This window comes from Ylistrum balloti, unplaced genomic scaffold (genome assembly GCF_031769215.1).
Source record: "Ylistrum balloti isolate Yb309-2 unplaced genomic scaffold, AGI_CSIRO_Ybal_v1 Utg370358, whole genome shotgun sequence".
In the NCBI taxonomy this organism is placed as follows: Eukaryota; Metazoa; Mollusca; class Bivalvia; order Pectinida; family Pectinidae; genus Ylistrum; species Ylistrum balloti.
Window position 1 is genome coordinate 657,815 of NW_026782254.1, and position 22,817 is coordinate 680,631.

General features: G+C 36.3%; 2 protein-coding genes across 2 annotated transcripts; both read left to right on the top strand.

Annotated features, from left to right (window-relative positions):
• Positions 1-2,503: 2,503 nt before the first annotated feature.
• On the top strand, positions 2,504-3,187 carry LOC132553823 (salivary glue protein Sgs-3-like). Its single transcript, XM_060218102.1, has one exon. It carries the CDS (start codon positions 2,504-2,506, stop codon positions 3,185-3,187), a length of 684 nt encoding a protein of 227 aa, XP_060074085.1.
• An 8,098-nt stretch (positions 3,188-11,285) lies between these two features.
• Positions 11,286-16,348, top strand: LOC132553824 (caldesmon-like). Its single transcript, XM_060218103.1, has 2 exons — positions 11,286-11,346; positions 14,871-16,348. Exons 1-2 carry the CDS (start codon positions 11,286-11,288, stop codon positions 16,346-16,348), a joined length of 1,539 nt encoding a protein of 512 aa, XP_060074086.1.
• The last annotated feature ends 6,469 nt before the right edge of the window (positions 16,349-22,817 follow it).

Here is a 22,817-nt window from a genome sequence, read left to right on the forward strand (position 1 = left end):
GTACCGTAAACTAACCTAATCCGTAGCTTTGTTCTCATTTGGGAACGTGATATTACTTACTTTAATTGACCAAGACTTACATTGCAGGTGTCGTCGATGAAGCAAGAAAACACTTACCATTCCGGAACACCTGGTCTTATTTTCCTTGTACTTTTTCTTAATGAAGATCTTTCTTTTGTTCATATTTTGTCCTAGTTTCATAGAATTTGAATTTGTATTAGGATTCTTTTGGCATGTTAGTATTTTGTAGCTACAGCCTAATAGTGTTTTGTATTAATAGATGAGGGTGTTAGTAGTAGTCACGGCACGACAGTCGGAGATTGTATATTGACAGCTGTGTAGTGTACAATATTTACAGATTTAGCATATATCTTGAGTTTGTGTTGGTCTCATCAGCCTTGTTTTTTGTTGCGTGTGTAAGATAACATACTGTGTACAGTGGCCATTATTATCCTCGTATAAGGGTCAAAGAGATGTGATATTATACATAATCAGCGGATTTTGTGTTAGAGTTACTGCGGAGTTTGCTCGTAGTATTTATAAGCCCGACGTCACATTATAGAAGAATCACAACATTAACAAAAATACCATTTCTTTCTCATTGGTATCATTGTCTCGTCTCATTGGTATCATTGTCTCGAGCGGGAAAATAATTGCATTCAGATGTTTGCTATCGAAATATAGCACATTTCACTGTTACTTAAAACACCGCGACTGGCGAGAAATTTTTTATTACAAGGAAAAAATATTATGAAACGGAAAAGTAAAATCTAAAAAAAGAAAAATTCGATTGGAACCAAACGGACGAATTCGAGTAAATAATTGCATAATAAATAGAAGCTTACATGCACCACGAGAATACATCCAAAACGGAAACAAAGGTTTATATTTCACACAGATGTAGGATCCAAATGTATGCTCAGCGTTCTTACAAATTAACAAGGACGTGAAAAAATGTATAACATTCGCTGAGTGTTCGGTAATAAAAGTCTCATTGTGTTCCGATAGAATTTTAAATTCATGGGATGCACGTGATGAACTTGGACCCCAAAGTGATGATATACGGAGTCGATCGTGACATGATGTCTCACTAGGGGTAGATATAAACCGGTCTATAATCAAATGTCAGTTGATAGATCTGTTGGATTTTAATTATCTAATTATGCTAATCAATAGACAGAAACACTACAAGATCCAATCAAGGCGTTGTATGTGTCAAGAGCGATCATTTATTAACCTCTATTAAAGTATGATTTACAGTCCCTACATACATTAGGAAATGCACTTGGCCGTTACTAACCAATGCTCGCTGAATTTGCCTCGGTATATAACTCGGGTTTTGACAGGTTATTGTCACACTAAGGTATCTTCCTCACCATGGGAAGCTTCAAAGGTAGTGTCGTGATTTGTTTGGGAGTCTTAACATGCTTTGTACAATGTAAGTACCTTAGCTGTAGTGCCTTTGTGTTAAACAACCTTCTCATGCCATTTTAATTTTATATTAAACCAATAAATGTTTTTTTGTTTGTGAACCAAAGACGATAATGCATCCATGGTTCTGTTTATCTCTAAATGTTAAATTCTTAAAGACCGAGACTTATATAACTGGGGCAGAATAGAAATGATGTCATTTAAGCAGTGTTCACTTTTAAACGATTTAAACGATGTTTTGATGGAGAATATTAAGAAATATACGAAAAACATAAAAAAAAATGACAATCAAGAAGAACGGAAAATGTTGGACCAGATTTCCAAGTTGTTTTAATCTTCTGTAATTTTTGTACTAACGATTTTTTCTGGATGGTTTCAATTCAACGATTTAGCACCTAAGGACCACTGTCACGTTTCAGTTAATTCATTTTTTATGTGTCGCTGTATCTAATATTCTATATTTGTCATCAAATGTTTTCGTTTTTCCTCTATGTATATCTCATTGTGAAACGAAATCATTCTTTCATTTAACATCGTAACATCTACAGCTGTGTCACTGTCTTGCAGATATTTACTAATTTAGGTTTGTCTTGTACCATTTTATTTGTGTTTTGCCAACAGTGTGACCAACATTTTTAAAACTTCTGTTCGATTTTGTAAAATTGCAGAGAAAATATGGCGCCATGTTTCGTTTTACTTGATTTTCATTTCTTTTTATCCTAGTTAGTAAGTTAGTATACCATACATCGGCTTCCTCCTGTAGTGATGACGGACAGAATTTACCAAAATCAATACATTTATATTGTTAACCTCCACCCTCAATAAATAATTATTATATATGAATAGAAATGATAATAGGTCATATCGTACGTCCCAGAATCAACAATGTGGGAAAATCTGGATGTCATTGACAAATTTCCCAGTTCTTTGCTGTGTGTTAGTGTATACGTGCTGTATTTTCAGCCAACGTGTTAACTCTCTGACAAACAACATCGTTGATTTTATTTTATCTAATTTTGCAGATGTGTGTCCATTCGTTGTACCTATTGGTCAGATATACAGTGCACCGACTATGACCGAGATGCAGTATGGTGCGGCGCCAATATTTCCAGTCAGTGGTAAAACCGCTCTTTCGACATCAGTTTTAAGAACGAACAGACCTTCAGCCGCTCGAGGGTTCGTCGCCAGAATCGCATCTCCGAATTCGCTTGCTATTGCCACGGCCCAACAGAGGCCAACGATTGCGAGACGGGTGACAATGAGGCCACCGAGCAGACTTACCTCTTTTGTCCAATCCATAAGGCCAAAGGACCTGGAACAACTGGCAATTCGTGCTGCACATGGACAAATACCATTACGTGGAAGAGTATACACGGTAGCTTATCCAAACAGTAATCTACGCAATACTGTTTCTACACGAGGAGTGGTGCAATTGAGGAAACCTACCCTTACACGTTCACATACAACGCAACTGACCAGGACCCCAATACTCGGCCGATCATCAACCAGTATATCTACAGCGGCAAGGATTCCCACTACAAACATAGTATCATTAAGGAGACCTATCAGTAAGACAAGTTCACCACGGAAATCTACCACCAAGTTCTCCCGAAATTCTGTTCGGAAGTCCTCGCGAAGTTCTCGAAAGTCATCACGGAAACATAGCAGTAGGGAGAAAGCGAAGCGGAAGGCAGCATTAAAAGCTAAGCTAGCAGCTCTGAGAGCAAAGAAAGCCAAGAAGAGCGGCTACCCTTAGGAATTTTTCAAAGCGTTTTGAAGAATTTATCAAAATATTTCTTGCAAGACATTTTGAAATACTCATAAGAAATATAGATGACATGCCACATGGTTGATAGTTTTTGTCGTCATCAAAGTAAAATCATTAACGCTAAAACTCGTTAAGCGTGTTGTTTATTTTCTAAATACGGTCAAATTTGCCAATAAAGGAAACTTTATATAAAAGTCGCTTGATTATGAAAGACACTTCTCTCCGGTTCCCGATGTAAGAACAATTCCTAATTAGTGAACCATACATGAAGACCACCTGTCTATAAAGACCACTTTCCTCTGCCTCTTTAAGTGACCGTTATAAACAGGTTTGATTGTGAAATAGATAACATCATATTTTACCCCTGGACATCAACAACATATCACTGCATCATCTTCTGTACTGACTTTGTAAATCAGAGGAATATTTCTAACAGCTCAATATATCAGACTTGTATTATACTTAATATCTATCACATCATGAATAAAAAAAATGATATTGTAGATGTTGTTGTCTCTCGTTTGTAGTCAAGCTTTGAAATATAATTTTACTTTCGTGTATTTCAATATGGAGTATGTACGTAAACCATTTTTATCGGTCTTTTTTTTTCTTTCTATTTTCTTTCTCGCAAATAAGTGAACTAGCTACTCCAACACCTTACCGGAAGTCTTCAAATCGACTCTTGGAAAGGAGTGGGGCGTTATGTCTACATCTAAGAACGTATAGATTACTTACGACTGAAAATACAAGAAAATATCGACACTTTGACAAAGTCTTAATTAACAATAAAAATCTGTTAAACGAGGGCAAAAGACGAAGAAAAGATTTTTTTTTTTAATTTTACAATGGAACGCTTGGAAGATGACAAGAAAATTTAAAACCAGAAATGTCTCCTGCTTCACCGACGAAACTCGCCATGTAAATATTGGTCAAAGTAAAGACCATTAACCAAAGGGAGACACGATGACTTCTCAAGAGCATCGGAAAAATGAGATTTTCCAAACGAGATGATGACTGTTAACCTGATGTGGATTAGCTGGTTTAGATCTGTTTTGTGTTTATGTATTTTCTCAAACTCGAGATGATTTGACGCCATATTGAATGCAAGACACATTTTTTGATGCTCAGAGGGTCTCGCGATGATAGCTCTTGCTATATATTTTCCCCCGTTTGATCCGTTTATCGATTGTGTCCCGCTCTTTGGGATGGAAATTGATTAATAAGGATATTAAAAGTGATTTTTTTTTATCTTAAGTGATTAAAAGTCTACTTTTACCGGCAAGTTTTTTTTCGGTATTACGATTCAGATGTGGATTATATATGTTTCCTGGGTAAATTGATTAAAAAAAAATCAATGTACTCTTATTTCCATAAAAAGATATATTTGTTGATATGCTGTTCCCATGAGTCAGCTATACGCGGCTAATTACATCCGTCAAAGTGTTGTTTTTTGTTCTACTTCTCACCATAAAGCCTCGTTGTGGTGACTGTCAGGTAGACATGGTTTTAGCGTTTCATCCATCAACCGCTAGTTTTATTATCTAATTAATATAGCGAAATACCTTAAAATATCATCATAAATATATTACGACTATCAATCATCCCATCTTATTTAATATCACATTTAAAATTCCTGCTCGTTAAACATGAATAAGAGAAAGTAGTCTATTTTAAGTACCATGTATACCACAGTTTAAGTCGAACCAGCTTGTTCCCTGAAGTTTACTTAGAATTTTATTATTGAAAAAAAAAAAAAAACCAAGGGTCTCTCAGGACCAACAGGTTCTTGAAGTTTACTGTACATGGATGTATCCTGCAACTGGCAGTGATGTTACCGGAATACGCCTGCAACACATATTTTTGCTGTATTCGACAATGACAGAAAACAGCTATATATCAGCATGTGCGGTAATTCGACAAAAATACTTTCTAAGTTTACTTAAAAATTACGCTTAACTAATGAATATATGTTGAAATAAGTGATTTTACATGTTGTAAGGAACAAGATGACTTATGGAAATTCATAAAATCGCTGTTATATCCTTAAACAAGTTACTACATAGGTCAAACAAAATAGCATTGTCGACACCACTATCTAAATCTGGGTCAAACAAAATAACATTGTCGACACCACTATCTAAGTCTAGGCCAAACAAAATAGCATTGACGACCCCACTATCTAAATCTGGGTCAAACAAAATAACATTGACGACACCCCTATCTAAATCTAGGTCAAACAAAATAACATTGACGACACCCCTATCTAAATCTAGGTCAAACAAAATAACATTGACGACACCACTATCTAAATCTGGGCCAAACAAAATAACATTGTCGACACCAATATCTAAATCTATGTCAAACAAGATATGATCGACGCAAAACCACCTTCGGAATCTAGGTTAGTCAACGAAACATCTATCAATAGTAAATTCCAAGAAAGCAGACCATCAGAAAAGGACAAAAATAATAATTATTATCTTTTTTTGTCAGAAAGTGCCATCAGTCATCTTCAGCAAGCTTCCGACAACTTCATCATCCTTTTCGTTGGCTGAGAAACGTTTCCAAGCGGATGAAAGATTTCATCGGGTTTTTTTTAGTATTTCCGAATCATAAATATCAACACATAACTGCTCAGTTATCAGTGTAATAACACCCATTACATAACTACCTTGTTATCGGTGTAATAACACCCATTACATAACTACCTTGTTATCGGTGTAATAACACCCATTACATAACTACCTTGTTATCGGTGTAATAACACCCATTACATAACTACCTTGTTATCGGTGTAATAACACCCATTACATAACTACCTTGTTATCGGTGTAATAACACCCATTACATAACTACATTGTTATCAGTTTAATTACACCCATAACATAACTACCTTGTTATCAGTGCAATTACACCCATAACATAACTGCTCTATTATCGGTGTAATAACATCCATTACATAACTATCATGTTATCAGTGTAATAACACCCATTACATAACTACCTTGTTATCGGTGTAATAACACCCATTACATAACTACCTTGTTATCGGTGTAATAACACCCATTACATAACTACCTTGTTATCGGTCTAATAACACCCATTACATAACTACCTTGTTATCGGTGTACTAACACCCATTACATAACTACCTTGTTATCGGTGTAATAACACCCATTACATAACTACCTTGTTATCGGTGTAATAACACCCATTACATAACTACCTTGTTATCGGTGTACTAACACCCATTACATAACTACCTTGTTATCGGTGTAATAACACCCATTACATAACTACCTTGTTATCGGTGTAATAACACCCATTACATAACTACCTTGTTATCAGTGTAATAACACCCATTACATAACTACATTGTTATCAGTTTAATTACACCCATAACATAACTACCTTGTTATCAGTGCAATTACACCCATAACATAACTGCTCTATTATCGGTGTAATAACATCCATTACATAACTATCATGTTATCAGTGTAATAACACCCATTACATAACTACCTTGTTATCAGTGTAATAACACCCATTACATAACTACCTTGTTATCAGTGTAATAACACCCATTACATAAAACCTTGTTATCAGTGTAATTACACCCATAACATAAGTACCTTGTTATCAGTGTAATAACACCCATTACATAACTACCTTGTTATCAGTGTAATAACACCCATTACATAAAACCTTGTTATCAGTGTAATTACACCCATAACATAAGTACCTTGTTATCAGTGTAATTACACCCATAACATAACTGCTCTATTATCGGTGTAATAACACCCATTACATAACTATCATGTTATCAGTGTAATAACACCCATTACATAACTATCATGTTATCAGTGTAATAACACCCATTACATAACTACCCTGTTATCAGTGTTATTACACCCATTACATAAAGATAGTATCCTAAATTAGAGATAGCGGGAGATATATCAATTTATAGAACTCGTTTGATAAAGTTCATATTGAATCGGCCTTTGTGAAAGATTCTTTTTGTCATTTTTATTATTTAACCCGTATTGAAGAATAAAATTTAACTTCCAAATAAAAGGACAGACGTTTTCACCTCCGATATAATCAAGTGACGTCATGAAGACGCTACTTTTTAATGACGTCACAATAATATTATTACGATATTTATGACGCCGTATGACACCGCAGACATGAGTTTGGTGATAGATAACTGAAGGCTCTTTAGTTCATAACTTCAACCCATCAAATAACATAGAGTGTGGATATATATTTTTTTTCGATTTTATGACATTCAAATAAAATGCTGTATTCAAGAATGATTGAAGAAATATCCTAGTTATGTGCTTTACAGTCAAATTCTCATGATAAATCTCATATAGAATGGTTACACCTGTGAGATCGTCAATCATTTTAAGTACATAAAGACAGGGTCTATTTATTAACAAAATTAATTCAATGTCCGTACAGGATGACACATATGTTTCACAAACTGATGATGAACTACTTTGTACTTCACATTTCAATATTTGTGTAAGGAATAAGTGTGTCTGTAGGACTAATACGTTAGATATAGTTTTATAGCCTGACATAAGTACGTACTTACCATGAATTACAACCAAATGCTCCATCAGATACATTTCATCTGAAATATTTTTTTTTTTGATGTAAAGAAGGTTGCTCATCTGGTTAGTGTATGGAGGCATGAACAAAGCCATGTACTTTACACGACACAAATTAATGCTTTATTTGATGTTTTGATGTTGACTTCTAATCTCTGTGTTAACACTACAAACGTTTGCATGACAGTTTTGGCAGGATCGACAGTTTCAGGTAGAATGAAATGTTAGTTCAAATGAAATGAAATTTTTAAGCTTTTTCGCATTCAACTTACCAAAAACATGTTTAGCCCGTGTAAACTTAGTATATGAAAAACAGTAAGAAATCCATTCTTTTCGTGAAGTTGTAGCACAATGTTAGAAATGGAGATAGCAACACATACTACAATGTCTTCTACTGGTTAATCTTTATATATCGTATTCAGTCCTCCTGACTAATCCCTCTTTATCTTACTTAATCCTCCTGACTAATCCCGCTTTATCGTACTTAATCCTCCTGACTAATCCCTCTTTATCGTACTTAATCCTGACTAATCTCACTTTATCTTACTTAATCCTCCTGACTAATCCCTCTTTATCGTACTTAATCCTCCTGACTAATTCAACTTTATCTTACTTAATCCTCCTGACTAATCCCTCTTTATCGTACTTAATCCTCCTGACTAATCCCACTTTATCGTACTTAATCCTCCTTACTAATCCCGCTTTATCCTACTTAATCCTCCTGACTAATCCCACTTTATCTTACTTAATCCTCCTGACTAATCTCACTTTATCTTACTTAATCCTCCTTACTAATCCCGCTTTATCCTACTTAATCCTCCTGACTAATCCCACTTAATCTTACTTAATCCTCCTGACTTATCTCACTTTATCTTACTTAATCCTCCTTACTAATCCCGCTTTTTCGTACTTAATCCTCCTGACTAATCACACTTAATCTTACTTAATCCTCCTGACTAATCCCTCTTTATCGTACTTAATCCTCCTGACTAATCACACTTAATCTTACTTAATCCTCCTGACTAATCCCTCTTTATCGTACTTAATCCTCCTGACTAATCCCACTTTCTCGTACTTAATCCTCCTGACTAATCCCACTTAATCTTACTTAATCCTCCTGACTAATCCCGCTTTATCGTACTTAATCCTCCTGACTAATCCCTCTTTATCGTGACTAATCCCGCTTTATCTTACTTAATCCTCCTGACTAATCCCTCTTTATCGTACTTAATCCTCCTGACTAATCCCTCTTTATCGTACTTAATCCTCCTGACTAATCCCACTTTATCGTACTTAATCCTCCTGACTAATCCCTCTTTATCGTACTTAATCCTCCTGACTAATCCCACTTTATCGTACTTAATCCTCCTGACTAATCCCACTTAATCTTACTTAATCCTCCTGACTTATCTCACTTTATCTTACTTAATCCTCCTGACTATCCCTCTTTATCGTACTTAATCCTCCTGACTAATCCCTCTTTATCGTACTTAATCCTCCTGACTAATCCCACTTTATCGTACTTAATCCTCCTGACTAATCCCTCTTTATCGTACTTAATCCTCCTGACTAATCCCACTTTATCGTACTTAATCCTCCTGACTAATCCCGCTTTATTTTACTTAATCCTCCTTAATCTGACTCTCACTTTATCTGACTAATCCCGCTTTATCCTACTTAATCCTCCTGACTAATCCCACTTAATCTTACTTAATCCTCCTGACTTATCCCTCTTTATCTTACTTAATCCTCCTGACTAATCCCACTTTATCCTACTTAATCCTCCTGACTAATCCCACTTTATCCTTCATAACCATCCTGACTATTTCTAACTCTACTCGATCCAGCGCACTACAATAGACAGAAAACACGAATTCAATTGTGCTAAATAGCTTACCGGAGAATTCGTTAAGATTTATTGAAGCATGTGATGATGTTGGTAGACACTCTTTTGTTTACCGATATGAGTGACACGATACACGAGTTATTTCCTGTCATGACGTAAGCGGAGTTTGTGTAGAACGTTTACGTCGCTGTGGTTTCGTCATCAGTACATGACAGGTGTTTTGTTTCCGACTGGTGAGGTATGTAATGGAGACATTATGGATGGTTGTTTGTTTTTAGGTTGGGACACCGTTACATCACATTATCGTAATGGATTGTAAACGATGAGGTCACATTTTGTATGGAGTTACAAAGGAGTCAGATGAAGTTCAACCAAAAGTATTCGATCGAAGAAATGTTTTGCATCTTGAATCTCTTTTTTGAATTTTACATTGAAATCTCAAGATTTTGAATTTTATAATCTAAAACACAAGGTTGTGAGTGTTAGGTCAAAACATGACATATTTTTTTTTACAAGCAACAATGCAAACTGCCGCTTTTTCGGTCTCGCCCTTCAGGCCCTTGGAACAAATAGTTATACAAACTTGGTCCCCCTTCATCGAATGATGCTTCCAGCAAATCCATTCATTCTTACAGGAGGAGTAGGATTTTAAAGAATTAACTCTAATTCCCCAATTGGGCCCCGCCCTTCTTGCTCTCCTGACCGAGACCCAATGTCTACACAAGATTAATATTTCTGTCACCAAGAATACTTCAGACCAAATTTGGACAATTTCAATTCATTCCTATATAGTGGGATTTTAAATAAATTGCAGAATTTCCCCCTTTGGGCCCAACCCCTGCGGCCTCTAGAGTCTGGAAACCGATATTTATACAAACCTTGTTCCCTTTCCCCAAGGGTGCATCTGACCACATTTGGTCGAAATCTGTTCTGTCGTTCATGATTAATAGCGACCTTTATATATAAAAAAAGAAGCTTACGAACGCCGATCGTACGCCGCACGTGCGCCGGACGAGGGACGCTCACCGGTCCTTTTGACCAAGTAAGATATATAAACCGATATCATATTAATTGGTTGTCATATTGTTTACATTCATTGATGCGTGAACTCAATGGTTTACCTGCATATTCACCACCGTTACATGATGTAGGTTAGCAAATGAACATTATCTGAAGTAATATCATGGAATATATATAGTAATCACAACCGCTGATGATTTTTTAACGTTATTTCGAGAGTAACAGGTTTGTATGGCTGTTACATGAGATGAGCTATCTCTCGTCAAAGTCGCCGGTATATACATAGAAAACAAATGATTTAACAAAAAAAGGCGGCCAAAAAGTTCCCAATATGTTTCAAAACCCAAAGCTTCAGCGATGAAGGACGGAACAGGCCTATGATCAGTTATCCTTAAATAGTGTAGATATCTAGGCATCTAAACGGAATTTTCTCAGGTACTCGATATTTTTGTGACCTGTACACATCTCCATATATGTGTGTGAGTGTGTATATCCTTTTCCCGACTTACGTAAACAATTAAATGTGCTCAATCAGGAAACTATGTGGGCTGATTTGTATATATTATAAACAATTCGCCCCTTACCAGGTATAACAAAGAAGATGATCACAAGAGAAGTGATTCTGTCCGTGGGATTTATCGTTTTATCGTGTTTACTACCCAGTAAGTACTTTATCGATTTTTAACACAAATCTCGAACTGAAAGAATTAACATCTTTAAGCGAAGTTATTGTTACTTTATTCACCTGTTCGTGTATCTAATTGTCAGAGGTTGCAATACACCTTTATAATACTAGCACTGAAAACGATCAGAATATATGTTGGTGTAGATTGTTGTGCAAAAATGTGAAATCATCGAGGTGACTACCCCTTTAAGGAAAGGGCCGGTTTCCAAAACGGCCCTTTCTCTGATTCAAATTTCCTGTTGGTGGTGCATTGCCCATGCCGTTGTGGTCACAAATCTATAAAGTATAAAGATTTAGGTCACTTGGTTTGTCTTTTATGGCTCCTCAAAGTTGTACCTTTCAGAAGCTGTCTAAATGTTGATAAAATGTGCACGTTATGTAAAATATTAATGAAAATCTAATCAAATGATAGTCACCGTAAAGAATACATTCATGGCATGATTGTGACAAAAAAACATGTTTCCATCGCGCCATTTGGCTGTTTTATGGAAGAAACAATCTCAAAAATGCCATTTTCGATGATAACACTTTAGACACAAAAACTGTGTTTTTTAGAGAATGCACCCTTTTATGGGCGTTGGATGCAAACCAATTTTTATCCTATTAAATAGGACGTAATATGATGAGAGGAAAAATCATCAAAATGTAAGTGGTGGAACATTTTCAAATGTTGGGTTGAATTAGCCTATGGTTGAATTGCCGATTTTCGACTTTCTTTAGATAATTAACAAAAAAACGAGAGTATTTGCTCGGTATGTTGAGAATATGTACACAGATATGAAAAAAAGTGAGAGAAACACTTTTTCATAAAAAAAATCCAAGATGGCTACTTCGCAAGTCCCCGTGGTTGAAGACATTGGCTGACAAATAGACAGAACAACAAACAAAACGTGTTCCTTATGATTTCGGTTGGTTTTCGCATTTACGGGAGTGTTCATAGCTACGGGCGATTGTATAATACCTATATCTATAAGTTTGGTTAGTCACATGGTAACGGGGATCTTTCATATCGAGCCCCAAACATACTTTCGACATATGCACGTTGTTGCCGCATGGAAAACTATTTCAAGTTTTGTCGGAATTTCTTTACCTGTGGTTGTAATGCTCGAGGGTTTTCCAGCGTCCTGTAATACCCAAGGTAGTACAAGATACTGGAGATGTGCGCACACATTCCCATCGTTCTCTCTCCAACTGGGCACTGGCAGTAGAAGTCCTTTATTGGGGCCTCAACATCGGGTGAAACGGTGAACCGTATCCAAACGTTATATTTCGTTTGGCTTTTGTGTCGAGAATGTATTTGACATCGGAGAAGGTCTGGGGAGTGCTGGTAAAGCCACACCTCATAGTCTCCGTCATCACTTAAATGTTCGACGATGTAACCAGGAGCCAGAGATATCTGATACGTTCCACACGTAATGGTTCTCAAGTAATCAAGATCGAGACGGGGAAACAGTACTTTATTTTTTTTTTTTTTTTACACATCATAAAACTGTCATGAAAATATCCGCTCTGATATTCAATATAAAAGTTTGTATATAATAAGCTATACAATAGGGTTTCAGACAAGGTTGTTACTCATTTCCCCTTTTCTTTCAATTTACAACCACATTTAGGCGGCGATATGAGAACGTTCCACCACATGGAATCAGCTGATTTTTGGTACACATATGAAACAAGTAAAGCTCTATCCGATTTTCTGATGGAAAAACTATATAACGGGAGAAAATTGCAAATTTATGGCATTTTTCTTCATAATTGTGTCTCTGCAAGTGCATTTTCATCCGAGAATATTTTTTTTATGTTTTATGAATAAACACGATGTTTTGGAAATATTTATCATAAGAAATTTATACTATGATGCGAATTACAGTTTCGAGATAACATTCTTTTATTTACGAACTTATGTCTTTGATGCTGAAATTGACAACTTTATAAAAATACATTTTCACTGAAATTATGAAATCTGGGTGTCGGAAAGGTGTAAAATTATTTTTCGGAAAAGAAAAAAACAGTAGTTGAGCTAGATAAGTAATTATACGGGGGCAGGCTCCTATGGAGAATTAACATTACTGGAAACAGGTCCTTTGCAAATATTTCAAGATTTATTAAAAAGACATACATAACAAATTGTATGAGTGTTTAATTATATATAGGGAACATAAAGACATTCTTGTACATCATACTAGTGAGAAAGAACATTGATGATTAAATAATGATGGGAATATGAAAGTAATCGAAATATCCACAACTTATTTAACTCATGATAAATAACACTCAATCATTACACAAATACCCTGATACATTTGATAAGCCCATGACAAGTTTACCTTGTACGGGTAATCACACCGTTTTGATACGCCAATGACAAGTTTACCATGTACGGGTAATCACACCGTTTTGATACGCCCATGACAAGTTTACCATGTACGGGTAATCGCACCGTTTTGATAAGCCCATGACAAGACTACCGTGTACGGGTAATCACACCGTTTTGATACGCCCATGACAAGTTTACCGTGTACGGGTAATCACACCGTTTTGATAAGCCCATGACAAGTTTACCGTGTACGGGTAATCACACCGTTTTGATACGCCCATGACAAGACTACCGTGTACGGGTAATCACACCGTTTTGATACGCCCATGACAAGACTACCGTGTACGGGTAATCACACCGTTTTGATACGCCCATGACAAGACTACCGTGTACGGGTAATCACACCGTTTTGATACGCCCATGACAAGACTACCGTGTACGGGTAATCACACCGTTTTGATACGCCCATGACAAGACTACCGTGTACGGGTAATCACACCGTTTTGATACGCCCGTGACATGACTACCATGTACGATTAATCACACTGTTTTGATACGCCCATGACAAGACTACCGTGTACGGGTAATCACACTGTTTTGATACGCCCGTGACATGACTACCATGTACGGTTAATCACACTGTTTTGATACGCCCATGACAAGTTTACCTTGTACGGGTAATCACACCGTTTTGATACGCCCATGACAAGACTACCGTGTACGGGTAATCACACCGTTTTGATACGCCCATCACAAGTTTACCATGTACGGGTAATCACACCGCTTTGAAACGCCCATGACAAGTTTACCATCCAATTTTATGACAAAAGTCTATAGATCCAATTTGACAATAAACTTCTATGCTTCTAATTTGATAACAGCCTTCTACAGGTTTTAACAAGATGACTTTCAACTAATAAATTATCGAATCAAAGGGGCTGACTAACGTTTTCTAACGACATAAATCTTTTCCTTTTTTCCTTTTCTTTTGAAAACCATTACTCACGTGAACAATTCAAGGTGTACGAATTAATAAACAAAAACGATAATGTATCAGTAAAGGAATATAAAAACAACAGGAACATTAACACTCAAAGCTTTCCCAATGATATGCACGTTATTTAACGCTTTACAATATATTGTTTTTGTCGGGTTTTCCAGTCATGTTTATTTTCCATTTCTAGTGCTGAGTGGCCAAGGTGGCGGTCCGACAGACTTCCTTGGACTTGACAGTTTTTCTACCGTAAGCGGATTTCACGGTGGACAAACTCAAGAAGCTACTAACTTAGGATGGCCTACGAGTGAATTCACGTCCAACCAAGCTGCGAATGGACCGACCGGTCAAAATCCTCGTAATAGCGGCACCACAGTACAGCAGCTTACCGAACCATCAGTTCCAACACGTCAGGAGCTGCTTGAAGCCAGGCGACAACGAGAATGGGATCGTTGGAACGGGGTACAGTCCTCAGCGGCTGATCCTATCGACCCTATCAATAGCCCCATGGCAATGCGCCAAGGAACGCCTACCAGCATATCCGACTTTGTTGATGCCAGTGTACCGTCCCAATCTGAAGTGATAGACCCGTCGACGGATCCAGCAACCGATCCTTCTAACCCAAACCTAACGCAGGAAGAAAGGCGTGAAAGGAGACGACAACGACGACTGAACCGCAGAAACAGACCTGATCGTTCAGGCCAGTCTGTCCCTGGTACTGAAGGAGATCAACAGATGACCCGTCGAGAGCAAAGGAGACAGCAACGCCTACAAGAAAGACGTGAAAGACAGGAGAGACGTCGATTAGAAAGGCAAGGACAAGGTACTCCTGATCCTTCAGACGCACAGGGACACACCGTCGTGGGGTCCGAAAATACTTTAGATCAAAGACCTCGACGAAATAGGAACAGAAACTTCAACCGACGTGATAGAAATCAGAGGCGTGACAGGAAAAGGGATCCCAACACGAACACTGCCGGTCCAGTTGACAATACAGCTTCGTCTTTCATATCACCTGACGAACAGAATATTTTGTCTGCTAAAGCCCTTGAATGGCTTCAGCGAGAAAAAGACCGTTTGCTAGCTGTAGAAAGGGCAAAGCTAGCAGAAGAGAATGCTAAGAAACTGGCCGCACAACTGGCGGCAGAAAAGGCAGCGGAGGCAGCTCGACAGTTAGAGTTACAAAAGGCCCAGGAGGCTGCAAGGAAAAAGGCAGAAGCAGAACGGCAGGCGAGGGAAAAAGAATTCCTAAGACAAAAGCAAGAACAAGAAAGATTGATCGCAGAAATGAGAGCTAAAGTGCTAGCTGCAGAAAAAGCTGCTCAGGTTGCGCGACAGTTAGAAATACAAAGAGTTGAACAGGCTGCTGCAGCCGAACGTCAAAGAATTGCCAGGGTGCAGAAAGCAGAAAAACAGCGTCTGGAACAAGAAAGGATTCAGGCGCAACGTTTAGCAGAAGAAAGAGTTCGAGAGATTGCGAGAATACAGGAGGCTGAAAGACAACAAAAAGAACAAGAAAGGAAACGTAATGAGGAGCTTGCTAGGAAGCTAGCTCTGGAACGAGCAGAACAGGAACGACGAAAAAAGATGAGGACTACACCAGCTCCGGTGATTATCCGGAGGCGGAGGAGACGGAGGTTTTTAAGACGTTTATTTGGCAAAAAATAAACAAAATTATAGCTGTTATAAGAAATACTTTATACCCAATGAAAAAAGATTATTTCATATCTCATATGGAGTCAAAGTCTCTGGGAGACGAGATTAAAGACCACAAACTTCTAAATTAGTTATAGGTGAGATAACTGTTCTTTCACTAGTCGGACTCAGCCTAGAGAACACTGTAGGTAGTGAAAGATATGGCTTTCTTTCAGGTTAGCCACAATAACATATCAACGTTAGCTCGGTTGTGCTTCTTTTTGGATAAAGAGGCGTAGTATTTAAATGAAAACGTTAATAAATAAAGACTTCAAGACCTCAAGAGACAGGGAACTAATTCTTCCAATTACAGCAAAATTTGGAAATATAGAGGCATGCTTTCGACCCCTATAGTTTTTTTTTTTTTTTTTGTAAGAGATTGTTACAAGTTCGGCAAATAGACAGTGTAGTATTAGAATGAGCAGCTAAGTGAAGTCAAGAGACCGAGGATCTACAGTCACAGAAACTGTATCCTACGATAAGGACTGGTTTTACAAGAGGTTCAAGGTGCCTGCCTATCACCATTAGGCCAATTTGGCGAAAATCTCACCATCGCACCAAAGATAAATATTCAACCTTTTTCTTCTGGGGATAAAGACCCCTCATTTGTACAAAAGCAAGCCAGAAATTGCTAATCCGCATGTTTTACCTCTCAAGTACTGCCCAACGTTTATATAAAATCGCCACTCCTGCTCCAAACGATGCGTCCAATCAGAAATTTGGTAAAGATCTATATTAGGACAAACTGTTGAAAGTTTCAAGTGTTGAACATGATTTGTTTTTGTTCTAGCCAGTGTTAAGTTTTGTTAACTTTACATACAAAGACACCAGTACCGATCATCTGACAGTTAAGCAGATATTTAGCCATGATGAAGAGTATCTATTTGAACCGAAAAAAAAAATTATTTTCTGCTACCTAAGGGGAAAAGAGAAGAATTTTATTCAAAGTAAAATTTTGACGAAATTCGATTGAATCCATTCAGGCCTTGAGGATTTTAAAGTTAACTCTAAGGTAATTTCCTATTTCGAGTCCCGTCCGTCTGTTCCAACAGGTAAAACTAACCTCATTTTGACAGTATTACACCTTCCTGTGATGTTTAAGTCTACACAGATAATCCAGCAAAATTCATTTCGGAAATGATTGCCCTCTCCAATAATGTTTCAGTTCAATGTGGTTGATTGTGATCCATTAAGGGTTTTATGAAGAGAAGCTAAATTCCCACTCCTCTTCCTCGTTTATCTGAAAATTACGATATCCATCTAAAACATATTTTTAAATGAAGTCCTAAAATGTTTTCATTTTCTTTATATTTGCAAAATAGTCATATGTACCATGCTGACAATGAACAAAGTAGCCATTTTCAGAATGTTTTTTCTGTCGTTTTACCTTGACGAGGGAAAAATATTTTTGTTTTTCACCTGCCTTAAAACGAGTTCAGGTGTAAAAATAGATAGTTTGCAAACCAGTGATCGTTCTAATGCTGAAGACTGACACTAATATTGACAGTCAGTTTAGACCAACTGTGAAGGTAAAAATTAATCTCGAGAAAAACAAACATGTGAAGTATGAATAAAATTATCCACAAGAAATACTGACAACAAATTAAAAATATCAAAATGGAAAGCACTAGGGACACATGTGAAGTTTGAGAAATATTTTTCAAGCCCTTCTCAAGGAAATTCGGCACACAGTCGTATGATCTTTGTTTATCTATATCAGTGTTCTGCAGTCATATTGTCCCAAAATCAAGTAGTCACATCTGGGGTCAACGGAGAAAACTTGTTTATGAAATCTGAGTGTTTGAAAAAGATCAGAAATGAATATATACTCCAGTTATCAGAGATGACCATCTGTCGGCCATTTTATTAAGCATGGTTATTTCAATTTCCCTATTGTTGTTTTTTTTTTTCTCCCCTTTTTTTACTGCGTCTTAATGATCTCGTCATGACACCATTTGGGAAAATGACATTACTTACATGCTGTGCCTGGATTGACAAATATAACGTGTTGTGATTAAATCAGATAGCGCTGACCTGTCTCAGCGAGTACACTTGGTCTTTCTATCTTTGTACTTTTTTAAGAATCTCTACATAAGCCTTTCTCTCGCTTGTACAACGAACATACTTTATCAATTTTCAAAATATTTTTGTCCAAAACTGAAAAGAATTTTACTTATCTGTTTGATACATCGCATAAGTGGCTAGCTCTCAAAAACTAAGTGCAGAGGTTTCACTGGAAATGAAACTAAAACACACATTTTTGGTTTTAAAACACCATCGGAAATCGGTTGCCTTTTGAATTATATATTTTCTTCAATCATGATATGAACATTCAATCAACACTTTTACAATTCCCGAAGATAAATGAAAATAATTTAACAAATTCAATGCAAGTGATGCGTTTGAAACTTCGAATGGATGAACGAAGGGAGGCAACTCTAACGGTAGAAAAGAAAACTTCCTCGTGTCGCCGATCTTGAAACTACCTTCACTAGCACATAGTATATGAAGAAAACAACAATTCAGCTGGCCTACCAAATTGTTTTGAGCAGACGAATTGTGTGCAATAGTTCGGAATTCTTACAGATGAAATGTGGAATTTTATGAATTATTATGTATGCCATATGACAAGCTGTTTTAACATTTAATCCTATTTCCACCTGAGGCGAAATGTTCATTAAATTTATTACACTTCCGTGAAATTCATTTTTCCTTAAGATACTTTAACTTCTTGTCGCGTTATGTTTTAATTCACACCAGTGAAAAAGAATTTCACTTAAGTGGAAAAAATTGTAAGCCTTAAGAGATATTTCTTTTCACTTCAGTGAAATCTTTATCACTTCAGTGGAATTAAACAAACAGTTGAGTGTCTGAACTCCCGCCATCTTCAATAGATTTGGACTAGCATATCCATCAACAAATTCTTTGATGTTTACAATAACTCCATTCAGAGCCCGAACACATAGTGGAAATGAAAATCTATTTCACGTAAGAGAAATAATACATAATTGAAATGAAATTTTCTTACTAAACGGGAATAAAATCAGGTCCATCAAATAACAGTTATAAGTGGCATAATGATTGATCTTTCCAATATTAGATAGGGGTGAATAAGTAACATTCAGATCACAATGACATTCACATTTTTATATGTTGATCTTATATAGTATTATTTCGTAATATAGCACCATCGACTACTTCATGAAATAATTTTAAACGACATTTTATATCCTTTCACGGAGATATATGTGTTCTATTTATTTATTTTTGTTTTGTGTTGTTTTTGAAGAAGTTATGCAGTTTCAGGTTATAAATCCGGTGATGGCTGCATGATGCGACACTCACAGCGTCATAAAATCATGTGTTATGTATACACATATAGGTAGCTGTATGTAAACCATCCACAGATGGTCAAAGGGGAGGTAACTTCGATAATTGTATTACATTATTGCCTCCCTTGTTTACTGTAACTCTCATGTGTTAAGAGGAGAATAAAGGAAGATAGTTGAAGAGGATGGTTGTTTTATATTTATTCCCTCTCACTACCCAGAGCATAATTCCCGACAAATGACATTTGTCAGGTTCATTTCAGGCACGTTTGAGCTGAATCTCAACTGTGAAACTTGATAAAATGTTTGAAATAGGTGTTGTTTAGGAAAACCCTGGGCCTGACTGTGTGGTAACCATGGATTTAAATAGATATATTGAAGTACGTGATGTAACAAAACAGCCATCACGGTTGACGGGTTGATAGCTTTGATAAGGACGAAAATTGATTACATTTTGTTGACTTTGTACCCGGAGTGTTTTGTTATATTTAGCTAGAAAATTATTCATATTATACAATAAAAGACCAAGAAAGTGGAATCGCCGTAGTTAGTTCCGTTTCCAAGATATTTTGATTTATTTAAATTGCACACATTGTTAAGTTTTGACTCGATATAGAAATGACGTTTTTACCATTTCAATATTTTTCCCCTTTCAAGTAGACAAACGATGTACTGTAGGCGAGTGTCTGGACACACATGCAGATGCTATCTACATTAGTCTGTGTTTTCATAATTCTTGAATCTATTGACTGTAAATGTTATATTTTTTATTATCCAATCGATCTCTAGAAATTATGACGAATCCTTAATTGATACAACTGATTAAAATTTTTCATCAAATTAATGAAAGTGCACCGGTATCCCCAAAGTTATTTTCAAATTGAGATATACTATTTGAACAAATACAACAGTTAAAAAATTCACACTCGTAATGAACAGAAACGTGCGTATTTCAATATGCAATCATGACAATCTGGAAACAGCGTGATAAAGTATGTAGTACTTGTGACAGAAGTTCTCTGGAATATTTGCATTAATTAGAGGAATGGGGAGAAAAATTTCTTTTATTTAACATTTATTAGTGATTTTAGGATGTTAACACTTGTTAAATGTACAAACCAAATTAAACAAATTTTACAGAGGAAGAACTGTTCGTTTAAGGCTCACAAAAATAGATTATATATCACTGATAAACAGTCTGGTCAGACCTCTGCATTTTATTCAGCGATATTTTTCTTCAAATTGGTCCATATACATTTCCTCGTCATCATGACTGAAAACATTTTTTGTAAAATGGAAAATCGAAAGAAGCATAACCTCCATAAATCCACTAACTTCAAGTCCAGGTTACCACTTACCCACCTGCTGATTCCCTTTGAACTCATAGTTTGACACAGGTATGAAGGTGTATATTGGGCCTCTTGCTGTGACAGCACATGACACAAGTGGGTTTAGGGTTATATACCTGTACACATGTTTTACACCTAAGCAGACTAAGCTAGTAGACTGAGAGGAATTAATTGAACCAAGATGCTGAATCATAACTTGTGTATATTGTATGTGTATAGAGAAAAATGGAACCTCATGATTCATTCATATTTTCGAGAAAATTACGGAAATATTTTATCCATGTTAATTTGTCTTTATGATCTAAATGTAATTTGTCATACGTCTAATCATCTATCAAAAACAGCAGACACAAACGTAGTAGTTATTTTGAAAATACTAATGCTTTTCCTTACGGTTGAACTGAAGTAGTACCCCGGTATTAAACTTTGGTATAAAGACATTCTGACATGAAATAAATACGGTAACTTCCTTATCAAGGGTCAGAAAATACACGATTCTACAAGCTTTGTTACCCTTGAGTTGTCTGTTTGGCTTCAATTAAACTCAATAGTTAATTGAAATAATGATTCATGTATATGCGTTAATCCTTGTAAAAACATTTTCACTACTTTTCATTGAGTCATATTTATACCAACTAACCAAAAAATTCTATCTAAAATTTCACTATTTTAAATGTTGCCTAATTTGTATACGATATTGTTTGCAAATCCTAATCTTACCATAAAGCTTGTTTCAAATATCTTCAGATATGTCCAGTCCTTCACTAAATCTATGTACAAATTTTGATTTTAATAGGAAAGATTATTGTAGATAAACAGTGTATGCATATTTCAATAATAGTTTTTGTTTATATATATAAATGTTTATAAAAGGTGTCTCGTCCCTTGTTCTAAAGTTGACAATAAATTGGTTTAAATTGATCGCTTCTGGCAAATTTCATATGACTGTTTTACTATCTACATATTGTTATGGTCAGGATCCTCAATTTGTTTAAACTATAAAAACATTCAATTGTAACACAACGTGGCATGGCAAACAGTTCTAAACTCTCCATGGCGACTGCTACCAGTCGTTGAACTTGTGACATCACTGCCGATAGTGTCCCATTCAACGCGAGTCACACTGAGGATGATTATCAATCGATGGACAAGTGAAATTTGTATATTTCACACGTCAATATCTCGTTATTGGGCAGGACGATTTTGATGCGGTTATCAAATCTAGACTTCTTCCAGTCAAGTATAATGCCTCTATGAGGTCTTTTGGTGTTTGAAAAGTCCTATACACATATATATTTGAACCTTTTCGATCCATCTGTGATCTTGAAAATAGGTCAATGTAACTTGTTTGCATTATTTAGCTCATCTTATTGTTAGGAAGCTACCAGTCCAATGTCATGTGTCTAGGCCTTTCAGTATTTAAGAAGAAGTTGCTCGAAGGTTTTGACATAGTTAACCCTTGTGACCTTTATAGAAAGTCAACTGAATTTTTTATTTACCGACTTTGTCCAGCTACATCCCAAGAAGATATCGGCCAAATATCACTATATGCCCATGTGATCCTTTAGATTCTTACAGAATTGTTAACAGGATGACAGACGTCATGCCATAGTATAAGCTCAGCTGCTCTATTAAGGGTATATGTAATGCTACCCACTCACCAATGGCCCGGAACTGTTTACCTGTTTAATTATACAGAAGACTTGGTCAGTTTGTTCAGTAAATTTCTACCAACTTCTCAGTTTATTCCTCCCACATGCTACT

What these genes read in the sequence shown, in the direction of transcription:
- LOC132553823 (XM_060218102.1), top strand. Translation starts at nt 2,504, where the DNA reads ATGACCGAGATGCAGTATGGTGCGGCGCCAATATTTCCAGTCAGTGGT.
- LOC132553824 (XM_060218103.1), top strand. Translation starts at nt 11,286, where the DNA reads ATGATCACAAGAGAAGTGATTCTGTCCGTGGGATTTATCGTTTTATCG. An exon ending in TTTATCGTGTTTACTACCCA is followed by an intron (nt 11,347 to 14,870) that starts GTAAGTACTTTA and finishes TTCCATTTCTAG; the next exon opens with TGCTGAGTGGCCAAGGTGGC.